Source organism: Arachis ipaensis, chromosome B10, assembly GCF_059453495.1.
Source record: "Arachis ipaensis isolate K30076 ecotype BB chromosome B10, ASM5945349v1, whole genome shotgun sequence".
NCBI classification, from domain to species: domain Eukaryota; kingdom Viridiplantae; phylum Streptophyta; class Magnoliopsida; order Fabales; family Fabaceae; genus Arachis; species Arachis ipaensis.
Genome location: NC_142435.1, coordinates 141,715,031 through 141,730,755, shown reverse-complemented (window position 1 = coordinate 141,730,755; position 15,725 = coordinate 141,715,031). Strand labels below are relative to the sequence as shown.

Here is a 15,725-nt window from a genome sequence, read left to right as displayed (position 1 = left end):
CTCTTTGTAACCAAATAGAAAGACTACTTCAATTGGACAACACCATTATTCATATTAACACGTCTATTTCTGCTTCCAAAAAACAAAAATAATATTAATAATCATCTGTTGAACAGGCCATTCAATTTGTCAATTGGAAAAGCGTAACAATAATAATAATAAAAAGAAAACTTAAACGGAAGAGTAGGCCACATTACTTCAATTCAATTCAACAAAATTTATATTGTTTAATCATTATTCTCAACATGTATGCCACATTCAATGTTCTACACAGAGAGAAATTAACTTTATGAAGACAAACATTCATGTTTGGTTATTAGTGACTAAGCCAAACCTTTCTATGTGTGCTTTTTTTTTAAAATTTGTTTTTGGTATAGATTGTTTTTTTAAATCTGTTATCAGAGTTGAATACAAACGAACTTGGGCCAGAATGAAGCCCAAATTACAAGAGGTGCGGTCTTTTTTTTTTTTGGTTTTCCAAAGGACAAATGCCTGTGGGTCTAAACTCTATTTAAAAATTAGTTTAATTATTCTGCCAATTTCTATAATTTTATTAAATTTTTAATTAAATTTCTATACTTTTTTTTCTTTTTAATTGGATCCTATACTATATCAAATTTTGTAACTAAATCCCTACTGTAACAAAAACGAATTAACAGAATATTCTGTTAAACTATACAGAATATTCAGTCAAATATTAGTCATATTCGTTTTGTTTAATGAAATATTTCATTAATTCTAACGTTTTTGTCAAGACAGAAACTTAATTACAAAATCTGATACGGTATAGGGACTCAAGCGAAAAGAAAAAAAAATATAGAGACCTAATTAAAAATTTAGTAGAACTATAGATACCGACAGAGTAATTAAACTTTAAAAATTTGTTGCTGGCCAATAGGTCACAAAACAGACTTAATCGGACTAATGAACTTAACCACTATACCAAAACAAATTGGTTGGAAGAGGTGCAGTTTTTAAACACAAAACTGAAAAGTAGAATGCATGGAACCTGTTGGGTGTTTAGTATATTTGGGTTTATGCTGATATGAAATGAACAAATCCTACTATGATCATGCATGTAAATCTATTTATCTCTTCAAGATTTTCATGCAAGAAAAATCTCTGATTTTACAATATATCTTCCTATATATTCCAAAAATTCAAATATTAACATCTTCCTTAACAATCAACTTAGAAAAACTATATATATTTAAGGTTAACCAGTATTAGTATTAGCAATGGTATTTCACCGTTTCCGGCCTGAAACGGTTTTCTTCACAGCCCCAACCGAAACTAAGAACTGATCGAGGGACGATAAGGTCCTCATGTCGTCCGGAGGGAAATAGCTGGCAGCTTTTCCCATGACTGAAGAGAATAGAAGGGAAAGTGATGGCCAAGTGGGGTTGGTATCGACCAAGAACTCGTCCAAGAATGCGAACGCCGCCCGGAAATCGGACCGGCTTGCATTTATTGGAGCTGCAAAATGAGCAGGGATAATTCTCTTGAACCTCCAATCTCGCGAGATTCTATCAACCCACTCTCTAACCTGGATAACAGTGAACACAAGTTCTGAATCCAAAACTCGAAAATACCAACAAACACATCTCTCAGGCTTACTTGTCTTACAAGTCACAACAACAAACGTGTCGGAGTCTGAATGCAAGGGTGTAAAAAGGAGGTGGAGTGAACTTTGCCTATGGTTCCCTACATTGCAAATACTTATACTCACACAAAGATGTCTTTATGTGAAAACGATAGTTGAAAACCAATAGATAGTTTGTTATATTTGACTAAACTGCTCAATATAATACGTGTCAACATCTTAACTACCATCTTTACATAAAGACATCTTCATGTGAGTAGTCACCTTTTTCCCAGTAAAAGATACTTTTGAAACATCAAGACTATTCAATTTATGTGTCTATCATAATCATAACCACCTATAGAAAATAACACAAGGTTGAGCAGTTTATAAATTGGTAGCTATATATCAGGTAACAAGATTAAGAATTTAGGATATTCAAATAAAACAAATGATACTTCAGAAAGAGAATTACCTTTTCAGGAACTTTGCTGAAGACTAGTGTCTTCACAATTGGTGAAACAATCAGTTTCTGCGACATCTGTGCAAAGCTAGCATTAGGTTCTAAAAGATTCGATGGACCAAGAAACAAGATTTGTAGAACCATTCTTTCCCATCCTGCAGAGTAAAGCTATAGGATTTAAATTCAACCTCAAATGAAAGTAGTATGCATTCTGCAAGTGTGGGAGGGAAAAGATGCCGACCTTTTTGCCTGTTCGTCTTGTTGTCAACTACGGGTTCGTTCGGTACCTCTTTCCCTTTACTGAGAATTTTTACAGCCAAACCATTTTTAGCAGATGCTAACAGTGATTCTTTGTTTATACACTCCGGTGGCTGTCTCGGAACGAAAATAACAGCATCTGTCACCAATAGTGTTCTTGAAGGCTTGTGATAGAAAGCTACTTCGACGTAAGGACCAATTCCTGATAGATAAGAGAGGAAATGAAAAAACTTGTGGATTTATAAAGAGAATGTCTAGAAAACATGCGACAGCGGATGATCATTACCAACTTCTGGTGAGCTTAGAACTTTTTGCTCTATTTCACCAGCCCAAGGAGCGGATGAATCCTCGTCTTTCAATGTTTTAGCACGAAAAATGCCTAAGAATTCCAATGGCAAGTTCAACGGCCAACTCCATTGCCTCGGCGCCACCCATACCTGAGCACGGGGGAATTTCCGAGAAAACGGACCAACAAATATTTTGTGTTCATATGCAAAAGTAGGGAGGACAATATATTCAACTGGAGCTCCCAATTCCTTAATGAGCTGCGCGCGCACACACACATACGCACAAAAAGGTTCACATGTTAAGAAAGCATAATTCCAAAAAGGTTCAAAAAATTGGGCCACCCCATGAACCAAATGAAGTCAAGCTAGTTCCACACAAGCAATATGTTGGATCAAAGAAAGAGAATTGGAAATGAACATGAACCTGAATACATTCATCAGTTGGAGCTATTGGTGCATGGATCCATAAGCCACCAGATTTGAGTTTGATAACCGTCATTCTTATGTTTGTGGAAACACTGCTGAAGCCTAATGCCTGCTCTTGTTCAAATAGCCATATACAACCTTTCACAGCCTACAAGCATGATTTAAACAAAGGGAGAAATAATCATAAAGTGTTTCAAAAACACATCTTCTAGCGAGACTCCAATAAGATTCTTATGCACTCGGCAATATATACCGACATGATTGAGCATTAATTACATGAGACTCCAAATTGAAACAAAGTTCATGCACTCAAAATCCAATAAAATGTAGAAGCCATAGTGGTTTGCACATTCAGACCGTATCCAAATGCAACTTAAAAGAATTGCACAATAACTGCATAGAAATTAAACAGGATGATTTTTAGTTTATTCATGAAAAAGATCAAAAGCAAATGAAATTCAGAGAAAGCAAAGATGATAGACCTCAGTCCTAATAGTGCGCCTGTTGAGGAATGGACCAAGTGGGAAAGGGAAGCCAGTGAAGTTGAAGTAAAACCTGCCACTACTTCCATTACTGTTGCTTTTTGTTACAGTACTAGTAGGGGTGGCTGTGGAAGCCACAACCAAATTGGTTAACTCTCTTCTTTGTTGTTGTTGTTGGCTTGGTTTCACATGATGCAAGAATAGACCCTTCAAAGATCCTCTATAAAAACTTGAACTTGAGTCTCCAAGGTAAATGGGGTTCTGCAAAATGGTTGATTTGGGAGAAGAGACAGCAATGGTGGCTGCCACCATTTTTTTGGTTTCCAAGGTTTGATTGATGTGTTAACAGTGGGTGCTCTTGTTTTGTTTGGATGTGTTCCGAATTGGAGATGCTGTTGGCTTTGCTTTTGCCACGTGGATGTTTATGAGCCTCAGATTTAATTGTGGAAACGGTGAACTAAACTATGCAAGTCTTATGGGGGGAAAATGAACTAGAATTGTGTTTTTTTTTTTTGGTGACTAACTAGAATTGTGTTTGACCTTTGATAGAATTATTTGTTCTAGAACAATGTAGGTTTTTTCTTTCTTTTGCTTATTTATTTAGAATTTCTGTTTTATTTGCTCCAAATTAAAGGGCTCTACAATATTCACATTGGCAACTATAATTGAAATTTTTGTGAAAAAAAAAGTTTGTTATTAAAATAAAAATTTATCATGTAAAAAATTTAATATAATAATTTAACCATATTCATAATTTTAAAATTAGTAATTTTGTTTAACATTACAATATGCAATTAGTTGTCTGTATTTTTAAATTTATCAAAATGTTACAGCCATACATGAAATGTAAATCTCTCATAATTATGCAATAAATCTCTTAGAGAGTGTTCACTTATGAGACCAATAAATTGCTTTTTCTGTGAAAAGTGAAAACTACAAAAGATGCAAAAATAAACACCCTCTTTAGCTTTTCTTTCATTGTAAAGGGATTCTGACTTTAAGATCGACCATCCAGCACAGCCAAGAGCAGGAAGATCACTAATTTTAATATTAACAAAATAATGCTTCCAGATATAAGCAACACAACTGATATAACTACAACTTACAAACATAAAAGTTTTAACAGTATAGAAAGGACTATCCATTTGTCCGTACAAAGTATAAGTTGTATTGATAAATCACTATTAGCCACCAAAATGGGGCCTAAACATTTTTATCACACCTACAAATGAACCAAGCTCTACCAGAGCTAAAATCAATACTCAATTATACTGAGGCTCTATATGGAAAAGAGAAAAGATGCAACCTGTAAAAGGAATTCGCTAATTACAAAGTAAAAGATATCAGATAAATGGTGCCACTGGGAGAAGCAAACATTAGTCATAATGCTTGCGAAATTGGCACTTTCTGCTTCACGGTTTCAAGTGACAATTTCTCTGATAAGCCAATCCAAACTAGGATATGAGAAGTATAAGATGAGAAATGACGGGAGAGCAAAGAGAATCGTAACAAGTATATACAGAGCCAAGATGGCAGCACTAGCTGGTATCGCATATAAGATGATCAAAAGAAATATAATGACCAATGGGAACTTAGCTGTCAATTGGACAACAAAAACCAGCGACTTCCGAAGAGAAGCATGCAGCCTTTCCATCCTGAGATAATCGCCGGTATTGCCATGATAAGGGCCAGAACCAGATGTCTCTGGGTGGTGAACTTGGCTCCTCCGGGCATTTCCATGGCTTACATAGCTTCCCATGGTTAAATTGTCTTTAATTGGCCAATGTTGTTGATTATCACCACCACAATTTGAGTGTGATTTCCCTCTATCACCATTCATGCTCTCAACCATCCAAAGAAGAAAGTAGTTCTTGCGAGGGAATTTAATATTCCCTTGATAAACCAGACGGAAAGATAGAAGGTTGCACCACGGGCAGGAGATAAAGAGAGGAAGTTGAATTGGCAGCGTTGGGAACTTCACAACGGCCCATTGCAGTCCCAGGATACAATTTTTACAAAGGGTGTGGCCACACCACAATACATAGGGCACATTTTCAACAATGTTGAAAGATTCCCAGCATATTGGGCATTCCAGCCCTTCTTCTCTCCCAACAACCGAATTCTCATCATCAGAACATTCCGATGCAGAATGAGTTGGCTTTGTGGAATCATTTTTCTGCCGCACACTTCCAGCAATACAGTTTGAAGCAAAGTTCCACATTCTCAATCACAATAGGTAAAATGACCAAGCATAACGGATCATTTGGACTTCAATGGGATCATTAGTGGTCCACTCTAGGCATCCAATCTGAAAAAGCCAAACAGGACAGAGTCACATAAGTGTAGCCGGGTAAAACCTAGAAAAGTTATTTTCAGGGAGAAAAAAAAAAAACAAAAGAAAGAACATTAACCACAATAACATCTTCCCTCAAAACTAAATCATGTTGGAGGAATAGAAAACCAAACATACATTAGAAGTAAATATTATATACGCATCTTGCTAAGCAATGATCATATGCAATACACCAATAATATTAATCTAATTCATGCATCTGATACACATTCTATTAGCTATAAAAGATGCTCATAATACATGTCTTCCTCTCCGATTTTACTATAAATAACAAAACAAACATGTAACAAAAGTCCTTTCTAATTCATTTTCAAGCAAGGGGCCATGTTCTTCCATGGTGAAAGATCCTAGTACATGCATTTATTTAGTACACCACAATTGGTATCATCCATATGTGCCACTCTGTCAGTTGCCAAAACACCAACCCCCCCCCCCCCCGACTTTTCCTTTGGGAGTGATAGATCAACATACAGCTCATCGTAGGCTCCCTCATTCATTTGATTAATAACTTCTCTAAACATTATCGTTAAAAAAAGAGCTAAATACTATAATCTGCATTTATTTTTCCCTAAATACAAGATAGAATGGTTCAGTTATTTTTATGTTGGATCACAGAGATAACAATCAAACAAGATGATGGCCTACGAATTCAATACTTGTAGCATTGTGCTTAAATAACTCCACCATGATTGAAGGAGAGCTTTCAGCATAATCAGGATTTAATTAAGACTGCTTAAAATCGTTCCTTAATCCTACCTACATAACAACCAAGGGAACAGAGGAACTCAATCAAATTGTCTCAAAAAAGCATCAAGGAACAGAGGAACTCAATCAAATTGTCTCAGAAAAGCATCAAGTAAGGTAGAAAATTTCCAGACAGCAAGAATGCCTAATTACGCACAGATTATTCACTATTCAAAACTGGAGTATGATTATGGAGCTTGTTCAAATAAAGAACATCAAGTTGATGGAAGAGAACTAAAAATAGCTCAACTGCTCAATCCAATTAACAACTAGAAATGTGAATAAATATGTTTGACAAGCATTCACATCTGAATGGACTCAACTGTCGAACATAACTAGTAGCCATAGTAGCGTCAGAAATCAATCACCACTTAACTGGCGATCCACACCCAAGGATGGAGGGTATTGGTGGAAAGGGAAGGGAAGAGAGAAATAACGTTTCATATATCAGCTAGTTCAATTAGTTTTTTTATATAAGTTTGAATACATCATCGAAAGTATAGGAACATCTGAATGCAAAGCCTGATAGATATTGAAGGCCAATGCCAGAATCTCAGCTCTCAATTGTTATTGGCAACGTACAGCACTGAAAGCACCATGGAAATAGGTGAATCAGAGACTCTAATTTGTTGCCTTTCCATCTCAATTATTAACAAGTAGAAACATACATCCGTTCCTTTTTATTTGATCAAAGGATGTACCAGATTTTTGCGGTGTTGCGGAGGGAGTATTTGAGTAGCTGGCACACTCCTAAGTCCTAAGCATCAGAAGACACATACCACCACCTAGAAATGAAGATACTAGATGCAAAGCATGAAGAGACCAAACCAAACCAAACTAATCCAATCAAAGCAATCGATTCCTCAATTAGCTAACAGTTAAGTCCAACCTACTAACCAATAACTTCATAGCAGAAAACGTAATTTTGCCCCCTCTTCAAACTATTTCTTATGAACTCCCTTATACAAATTAGATTCGTGTAGTGCAACTATCAACGATGTGATGGAAAAACATATAAGCTACAAGTACACAAAAAAAAGGAACTTATTTAAACGTGGAAACTGAATTAGTCCATTAACTGATCAATTAACAAAATGAATTGCAAATTGTAAAAGAACAAACAAACAAAAAAGAAAGGCGTAATCAAAATAAGATACGGTAAATAAATTAAAAAAAAAAAAAACAGAAATCAAATTGGATTTGAAGAAAAAGAAGATACCGTATCAGGCGCAAAAGTAGAGAAAGAGGAAATCAGAGCAGAGAGCAGAAGAGAAAGGAGTGGCAGTAAGCGGAAGGAGGTGAGAAACGTGATTTGATTCAATTCGATTTCAACCTACTCGCAATTACACCGCGTCGTGTTCGTAGGCCCCCGTTTGCTTCTAATTCATCTCAAATTCTCAACCCTTTGATTTTATTTTTATTTTATTTTATTTATTTTTTGTCAATGGCCGGTTGGACCATTAATTTGTGACTGTGTCACTAGTCTATTTGAATTTTGATGTCATCTGAATCTGATTAAGCTTAGATGGCAAGAAAGTGTAATATAATAAAAAAAGTGTTAGGATTTAGCAAGTTTTGTGATTTGTAGTAATTAATTAATTATTAATAGTATTTATAATGGTACGAGATTTCATTTAATAATGTAGAGATTATTTATTTTTTTTGCTGATTAAATGTTGGTCAAATTTTAATAAAAGTATCCTAAACTTTTTTATATAGTAATATAAAAAGAATTAAATTGTTCAAACTCATTATTTTGAAAATTATCAGCATAACTCTAATTAAATAAGTATGTAAAGGATATATTACTTAAAACAATATTATTTGAGAAAAAAATTTACGTAAATTTCTTTATTTCAATTGTTATATTTTTGTCTCATTTTGTTTTCATATAAATCGTTATAAATTGACACGATTTACAATTTTTATATAAATTATTGCACCACAACCTCTTGTCATTGACATTTAGTAAAGAAATACATTAAACGTATTATTTTTGTACTAATTTTATTTTGGGAACAACAATATCAAAATAACGCCAAAAAAATTAAATAGAAGAAATTAATGAATAATTGAATTTAATTCATTCCGATAGTTTTTCGATAACCAACAGTTCAAATTTATTTATCTATCTCCTTAATATACTAAAATTAGATTTTCTTCCAACTAATGTAAGTGATGTGTCAATTCCTCATGAACTCATTTTCTCTCCAAAATGAATGTATTTTGTTCGATAAGCCGTGTTACCAGACGGTTCGGGTTGTAGGTTGGATGTGAAGATGGGTCTCTGCCTCGATCTGAACTCTGGGAATGGTTTGCGTTGGCTGCCGATCTGCCGAGCTCTTGATGAATTGAGGGGGTGTCACCTGCAATGACACTTCGACGCCCAAGTCAGTAGAGTGTATAGGTGATGCGAGAATTTGGAGTAGGGTGACGTACCTTGGGGAGGGGTAGGACCCTCCCCTTATATACCTTGTCAGTGGGTGGGCCCCGCGAGGGGAGGCCTCCTTCCAGGAAGTTTCGCTTCCCCCAGCTGTCAGTCAGGACGCGTGTTCGGGTCCTGGGTTCGGGCGGAATGCAAGCGCCGACCCAGCCGTGTAGGCCGGTCAGTTGCGGGTCGGGCGGTAACCCTGCTCAGCTGGGTTGGGCCGTAACAGTGCCCCCAACGCGCCAGATGCAGACGTAAGCGCCGTGCATGGCACGTTCCCTCTCTCCTTTTGTCCAGTCGTCGTCTTGCCAGTCCCTCGTGATGGGGAGACGCCTCCTACACGTGTACAGACCTGTTCGTTGTGGGGTGCGTCCTTTGTCGCCTCGTTTACCGCGCCGAGCATTTATTGCTCTTAATGGCAGTTCAAAATCCTGCGAGAAAAGACCATTATACCCCTGCCTTTCGTACTTCTCATGGTTGGTTTCCTTTACAGTTTCCATTTGGTTTTGTTTCAGTTTCACTACATTTTCATTGCTCTTTCCTCTATATTGTAAGAACCCCCATCGTAAACTCCTGCTTCGTCCAGATTCTTATCAGTTCTTCAATCCCTTTTCATCATCATCCCTATTCTGGTAAGCTTCCTGTCCTTTTTCTTAGTATTGGTGTTTATTTTTCGCTTTGCATGCGCGTTTGGTATGAACTGATTGATGTGGATTGCGTATCTTCTTGTGTTTTAGCATTAGGTAGGTACTGTAGGGGGTTACCATTTTAGGATTTTGTTTTTTCGGCCTTCTCATTTTGAGGATTATGACTGATGGATAGTCAATCTATAGTTTTCTGGTGGTGTCGTAGCTTTCTGGTAGTACTTCCAGCCTCTCGGCCTTATAGACTGATTTTGAGTGGTGCCCCACTGTAGGTATGGATCAGCGTCGTGTCGTGAGGGTCGTGAGGCCGGCTCCATACGACCGGTACGCCTGGGTGACGTCAGACATAAAGGAGACCCCAAACCAAATGTCCCTGGAGGAACTTGACGAGTTACGACGGGCCGACTACTTTTGCGGGGGAACCGACGAGGAAGCTAACTACGCAGCCTTCGTCCCTGCCGTTAACGAGCGCATATATGAATTAAATCTGCACTCTCTCCAGGTCCCCGATTGGATCTAGTTGTATAAGGCCATGTTCACTCGCTTGGGAGTTCGCCTTCCCTTCTCCCTTTTTCAGATGGCGCTACTCAACCGTTGTGACGTAGCGCGTCCCAATTGCATCCGAACAGCTGGGCTTTCATCCGCTGCTTCGAGATGGTGTGCGAGTACCTGGAGCTGCCGGTATCCGTAGAAGTGTTTTTTTTCCTTTTTACTCTTACAAACCTCTCCAAACAGGGGAAGGCTATGAAAGGCTATATGTCTTTTTCGGCGGCCCAAAGCTGACGAATTTTTGGTGTGTTTGAAGATTCTTACCACGGTTTTAAGGATAAGTACTTCAAGGTCTGCCCAGCTGAAGGTCGGCACCCCTTTTGGTTGACTCTAGAGGGGGAACGTCGCATACCGATGTACTGGAGTTTTGAGGCAGGGGCCAACGCTTTTACCAAGGTAACATACAAAGGGTTGCCGATGTCTTGTTGGCCATTTTCGGAAAAAACCTTGTCAACCCTCATCTTCTAATGGGTGACCAGGACATGGCCAGGAATTATATTCGTGAGTAATTGTCTTGCTTGTCTAGCGACTTGTTTTTCCTTGCATGTTGTTTTGGTTTATCTGCCTGATTTGACTCATAGTTTCTTTCTGTGTTTTGCTGCAGTGTCAATGTCTACCGAGGTGACTGGGCTGGAGAGTTTGTACAACACCTTCTTGGCCGGTAGTGACGATGATTCTGCTACTCCTGATCAGGAGACCCCTACTGACGACGTCGTTGAGCCGGAGGTCTAATCCCAGTCGACACAGGCGGAGGGGCCGGAGGCCAATGCCTCCTTGGGTCCTCGGCTGGAGGCGGGGGATGGCTCAGGCTCACGACCTGACAGGGCTAAGGAGGAAGGTGACAATCCAAAGAAAAGGAAAACTTACGCCAGCCCCGAATTTGAAATAATTGAGGAGTCAAGGTACAAGAGACCGTCTTCCAGCCCGGAGGGGGTTCTTACCGTCATGGAGAAGAACTTTGATGCCGGGAACTTTATCGATTTCCAGCTGCTTCCCGGCACGGAGGACTTCTTCTTTGGTGGGGACCTTGCTTCGCAGGCGAGGTGGATGTATCGCTGCTTGCTTCGAGGTGCTGCGATTGCGAGGAAGGTGGAATCTGCCTTAGCGGGGGCGCGAACTCTGAAAACGAAGCTTGAGTCTTCAGTCAAGGCCAACTCCAAGTATAGGGATGAAGTGAAACTACTTCGGAAGCAATTGGCTACCGCCGAGGAGAAGGCTAAGGCCGCTAAGGAGGAAGCCGAGACTGCTGAGGAAAAGGTGAAGACTGTTGACGCTTCCGTGGTGCGTCTCACCGAGCGAGAGCTTACTTTAGAAAGTCAGCTGAATGTTGCTCAGGGTCGGGTGGTCACCTTAGAGAAGGAGCGCGATGAGGCTCTCTCTTCAGCCAAGACTGCTCAGAATGAAGCTGCTGAGTTCAAGAAGAAGTATAAGGACACCGTTAAGCAGGGGAAGAATGCTATCTTGATGACCGAGGAAGCTCTAAAGGCACAGGTAAAGCTCCTGGCTCCCGAGTTTGACACCTCCGCCGTTGGCGTTTTCAAGACCATCCGGGATGGCAAAATTGTTGATATACCGAAGAAGTGATTTATGTACTTTTGTAACTCATGTACTTTTGTGACTTGTAGTCTTTCCTTACAATCTTGTCAAACTGTTTGAATTTGTTCGTCGTTGGTTTGACGAGTGCTTATTTCCCGTTTTGTCGGCGTTTACTTTTCCTTATTTTCTTTACCGTTTGTTGGCATTAGCTTATTTGTTCATGAACGTTTCGTCGTTTAGTTGGTAATTCGTGGAGCCGGGTTATGGCCTTTACCGTTTTAGCAGCCGTATGTTGTGGCGTTTGTCGCTTTTGTGGTTCTCGGGGTGATCAGCCCCGAGACCGTTTATTCGTTATGGTGCCTTACTTAATAACAAGCAGTGTTAAAAGCAAATAATAATAATAAAGGGATGGCGAGTAGCAATGGTAACTGATTTAAATGTAACATGATAGCAAATATGACAAGTAAAAATTGACAAGTAATTCGTCATAAAGCATTCTTACTAAATTGGCAAGTCTATTCTATGAGTAGAATCTTCTCAAGTTACTCGCGTTCCACGTTCTCGGGATTTCCCTGCCGTCTAACCGTTCTAACTTGTAGGCGCCCTTACCAATCACCTCTTTCACCCTGTAAGGGCCTTTCCAGTTAGCCGTCAACTTTCCTTCCTCGGGTGTCGGGACCCTAACATCATTGCGCCTTAAGACTAGGGCATCCCGCTCAAAGTCTCTTTTGAGCACCTTGGCATTGTAGCGCAGGGTCATTCTTTGCTTTAGCGCCATTTCTGATAGATGGGCCATCTCCCTTGCTTCATCCACCAAGTCCTTTTCCACGGCCTCTTCGACTCCCCCTAAAAGCAACCGTGGGCTCGGCTCCCCGACTTCCACAGGTATTATTGCCTCTACCCCTTACGTGAGTCGGAAAGACGTTTTCCCGGTGGCCGATTGTTGGGTTGTGCGGTAAGACCAGAGGACCGAGGCCAGCTCATCCGCCCACGCTCCCTTCTTCTGGTCGAGTCGCCTCTTGAGGCCCTGTAGGATGATCTTGTTTGCAGCCTCCACTTGTCCATTGGTCTGGGGGTGCTCTACTGACGAAAACTTTTGCTTTATCCCCAAACCGGCAAGGAACTCTCCAAATTTTTTATCAGCAAACTGCGTCCCGTTGTCTGAGATGACGGCTTCTGGGATGCCGAATCTTGCTATTATCTGTCTCCATACGAACTTTCGACAATTCGCTGAGGATATGCTGGCCAACGACTCTGCCTCTATCTACTTTGTATAGTAGTCAATCGCCATTATCAGGTACTTGACTTGTCCTGGCCCGACCGGGAAGGGTCCTAATAGGTCAATTCCCCATTGTGAGAAAGGCCGGGAAGTCGTGAGAAAGCTAAGTTCGGTTGCTGGCGCTTTGTGGAAGTTGGAGTTTTCCTGGCATCTCTTGCACCTTCTCACGAACTCCTTAGAGTCCGCCATCAGGGAGGGTCAGTAGTATCCGGCTCTGATGAGCTTCCTAGCTAGGGCCTTCCCTCCAATGTGGTGACTGCAGCATCCTTCATGGACTTCCCGGAGGACGTACTCCGTTTGGTCGGGGCGCAGGCATTTCAGCAGTGGTTGGCTAAGTCCTTTTTTAAACAACTAGCCCTGTATGATTGCATACTTGTACGCCTCTCATCTTATTGTTTTGGCCGCCTGCTCGTCGCTGGGGAGCCTGGCCTTTTCCAGGAATTCGATGATCGGGTCCATCCAACAAGGTTCTAACTGGGTTAGCTGTAGCACCACTGCTTGTTCTTTCATCAAACCTTGAATGAGGGATCGGTTGCCAATCTCTGGCTTTGTGCTTGCTAGCTTGGACAGGAGGTCTGTCCGTGTGTTCCTTCCTCTTAGAACGTGTTGGATCGTGACCTCCTCAAACTGCTTGCTCAATTCTTTGACTTTCTCCAGGTACTTCTGTAACAGTGAGTCTCTGGCTTGGTAGGTCCCATTGATCTGAGAAGCAACGACCTGCGAGTCATTACACACTTCCAGTCTTGTGGCTCTGACTTCCCTTGCTAGGGCTAGGCCGCCCACCAGATCCTCATATTCCGCTTGGTTGTTTGACACCAGGAAGTCGAATTTGACTGACTGCTCGTATATAACTCCAGCTGGGTTCTCCAGGATGATTCCTGCTCCTCCGAACGTTTGGTTGGATGCTCCGTTAACGTGGAGCTTCCACCGTGTGCTCGGCGCCCCGTTTGGGTCCCCTGTTACTTCTACCAGGAAATGAGCCATGGCTTGAGCCTTGATCGCGTGCCTGGGTTCATACTGTAAGTCATACTGGGAGAGTTCGACAGTCCAAGTCATCATTCTACCCGCCAAGTCGGGTTTCTGGAGTACTTGCCGGATTGCCTGATCCGTCCTGATGATTACTTGGTGTCCTTGAAAGTACTGCCGTAGCCTGCCCGACGATGTCAGGAGCGCATACGCCACTTTCTCCAGCTTGCTATACCTTAGCTCTGCTCCTTGTAGTGCTTTACTCACAAAATATATTGGTTTTTGAGTCTTTCCCTCTTCTCGCACCAAGACCACCGCCAAGGCCTCGTCGGTTACTGCCAAGTACAAGTATAGCATTTCTCCCTTCTTAGGTCTTGCGAGGATGGGTGGTGCCGAGACTATTTGTTTGAATTTCTTGAAAGCTTCTTCACATGCCCGGGTCCACTCGAATGCGATTCCCTTCTTCATTAGGTTAAAGAAAGGTAGAGCTTTTGCCGCCGACGCGCCGAGGAAACGGGATAGTGCTGTGAGTCTGTCCGCCAACCTTTCGACATCTTTCACGCTTCCCGGGCTCTTCATCTGAAGGATTGCATCGCATTTTTCTGAGTTGGCCTCCACCCCTCGTTGGGTTATCATAAACCCCAAGAACTTACCGACTTCGACGGCGAAGGCACACTTCAGCGGATTGAGCCTCATTCCGTGCTGTCGAAGAGACGCGAAGACGCTTTCCAGGTCACTTAAAAGGGCTCGGGCCTGGCGGTCTTGACCAAGATGTCGTCTACGTATACCTCTACCGTCTTGCCGATGAGGTCCCTGAAGACCTTGTTCATCAGCCTTTGGTATGTGGCCCCCCGCATTTTTCAGCCCGAACGGCATGACTTTGTAGCAATATGTCCCTCCCGTCATTATGAATGCCGTTTTCTCTTCATCTGGCGGGTGCATCGGTATCTGATTATACCCAGAATAGGCATCCATGAAGCTCAGATATCGGTAAACCGCCGCCGCGTCGACAAGAGCATCGATGTTCGGTAGGGGGAAGGAATCTTTGGGACATGCTTTGTTAAGGTCGGAGTAATCCACGCACATTCTCCATTTCCCGCTAGGCTTTTTAACCAGGACCACGTTTGCAAGCCAAGTCGAGTAATCGAGTTCCTGAATGAAGCCCGCTTCCAGTAGGCTGACCGTCTGTTTGACCACCTCTTCTGCCCTTTCTTGGGACATTTTTCTCCTCCTTTGGGCCACTGGCTTTGCCTCTGGTCTCACGGCCAGCTGGTGTGACATGAACTGGGGGTCTATACCCGGTATGTCGGCCGGCGTCCAGGCAAACAAGTCGCTGTTGGCTCTGATCATCTCTATGAGGGGTTCTTTCAGGTCATGGGGCAGATTCCTGTTTACAAAGGTAAACTTCTCATTTGAATCGCCGACCCTGAACTTTTCAAGATCTCTCTCTGGTTCCGGCCTGGGTTTGTCATCAACCCTGGCGTCTAGGTCAGCAAGAAAGACACCAGATGCTTCTTTAGACTTCTTTCTCAGGGAGAGGCTGGCGTTGTCGCCTACGACTGCCGTCTCTAGGTCTCCCCTGATGGTCCCAACTGATCCATCATCAGCTACAAACTTTATTAGCAATAGCTTGGTGGAGATCACCGTCCCAAATTCTTTGATGGTCTTCCTCCCCATGATGAGGTTGTAGGCCGTCGAGTCTCTTAAGACCTAGAACTACGCCATTAG

General features: G+C 41.5%; 2 protein-coding genes across 7 annotated transcripts; both read right to left on the bottom strand.

Annotated features, from left to right (window-relative positions):
* Nucleotides 1-1,051: 1,051 nt before the first annotated feature.
* LOC107623818 (lysine-tRNA ligase) lies at nucleotides 1,052-3,858 on the bottom strand. Its single transcript, XM_016326201.3, has 6 exons — nucleotides 3,499-3,858; nucleotides 3,015-3,164; nucleotides 2,590-2,848; nucleotides 2,287-2,505; nucleotides 2,058-2,200; nucleotides 1,052-1,546 (listed from the first exon to the last, which is right to left on the bottom strand). Exons 1-6 carry the CDS (start codon nucleotides 3,808-3,810, stop codon nucleotides 1,247-1,249), a joined length of 1,383 nt encoding a protein of 460 aa, XP_016181687.1. The 5' UTR covers nucleotides 3,811-3,858; the 3' UTR covers nucleotides 1,052-1,246.
* A 732-nt stretch (nucleotides 3,859-4,590) lies between these two features.
* Nucleotides 4,591-7,955, bottom strand: LOC107623519 (uncharacterized). 6 transcript variants are annotated; one of them, XR_015880981.1, is made up of 3 exons: nucleotides 7,297-7,651; nucleotides 6,508-6,607; nucleotides 4,591-5,806 (listed from the first exon to the last, which is right to left on the bottom strand). XR_015880981.1 is itself a non-coding variant. In XM_016325832.3 (3 exons), the coding sequence occupies exon 3, from the start codon at nucleotides 5,717-5,719 to the stop codon at nucleotides 4,919-4,921; it is 801 nt and encodes a 266-aa protein (XP_016181318.1). In that variant the 5' UTR covers nucleotides 5,720-5,806; nucleotides 6,497-6,607; nucleotides 7,815-7,949; the 3' UTR covers nucleotides 4,591-4,918. The 6 variants fall into 6 exon arrangements, 5 of the variants coding, with proteins under 5 accessions (XP_016181318.1, XP_016181316.1, XP_016181320.1 ...); XM_016325832.3 differs by lacking the exon at nucleotides 7,297-7,651 and adding an exon at nucleotides 7,815-7,949 and having other exon boundaries at nucleotides 6,497-6,607; XM_016325830.3 differs by lacking the exon at nucleotides 7,297-7,651 and adding an exon at nucleotides 7,815-7,949.
* Nucleotides 7,956-15,725: the final 7,770 nt, after the last annotated feature.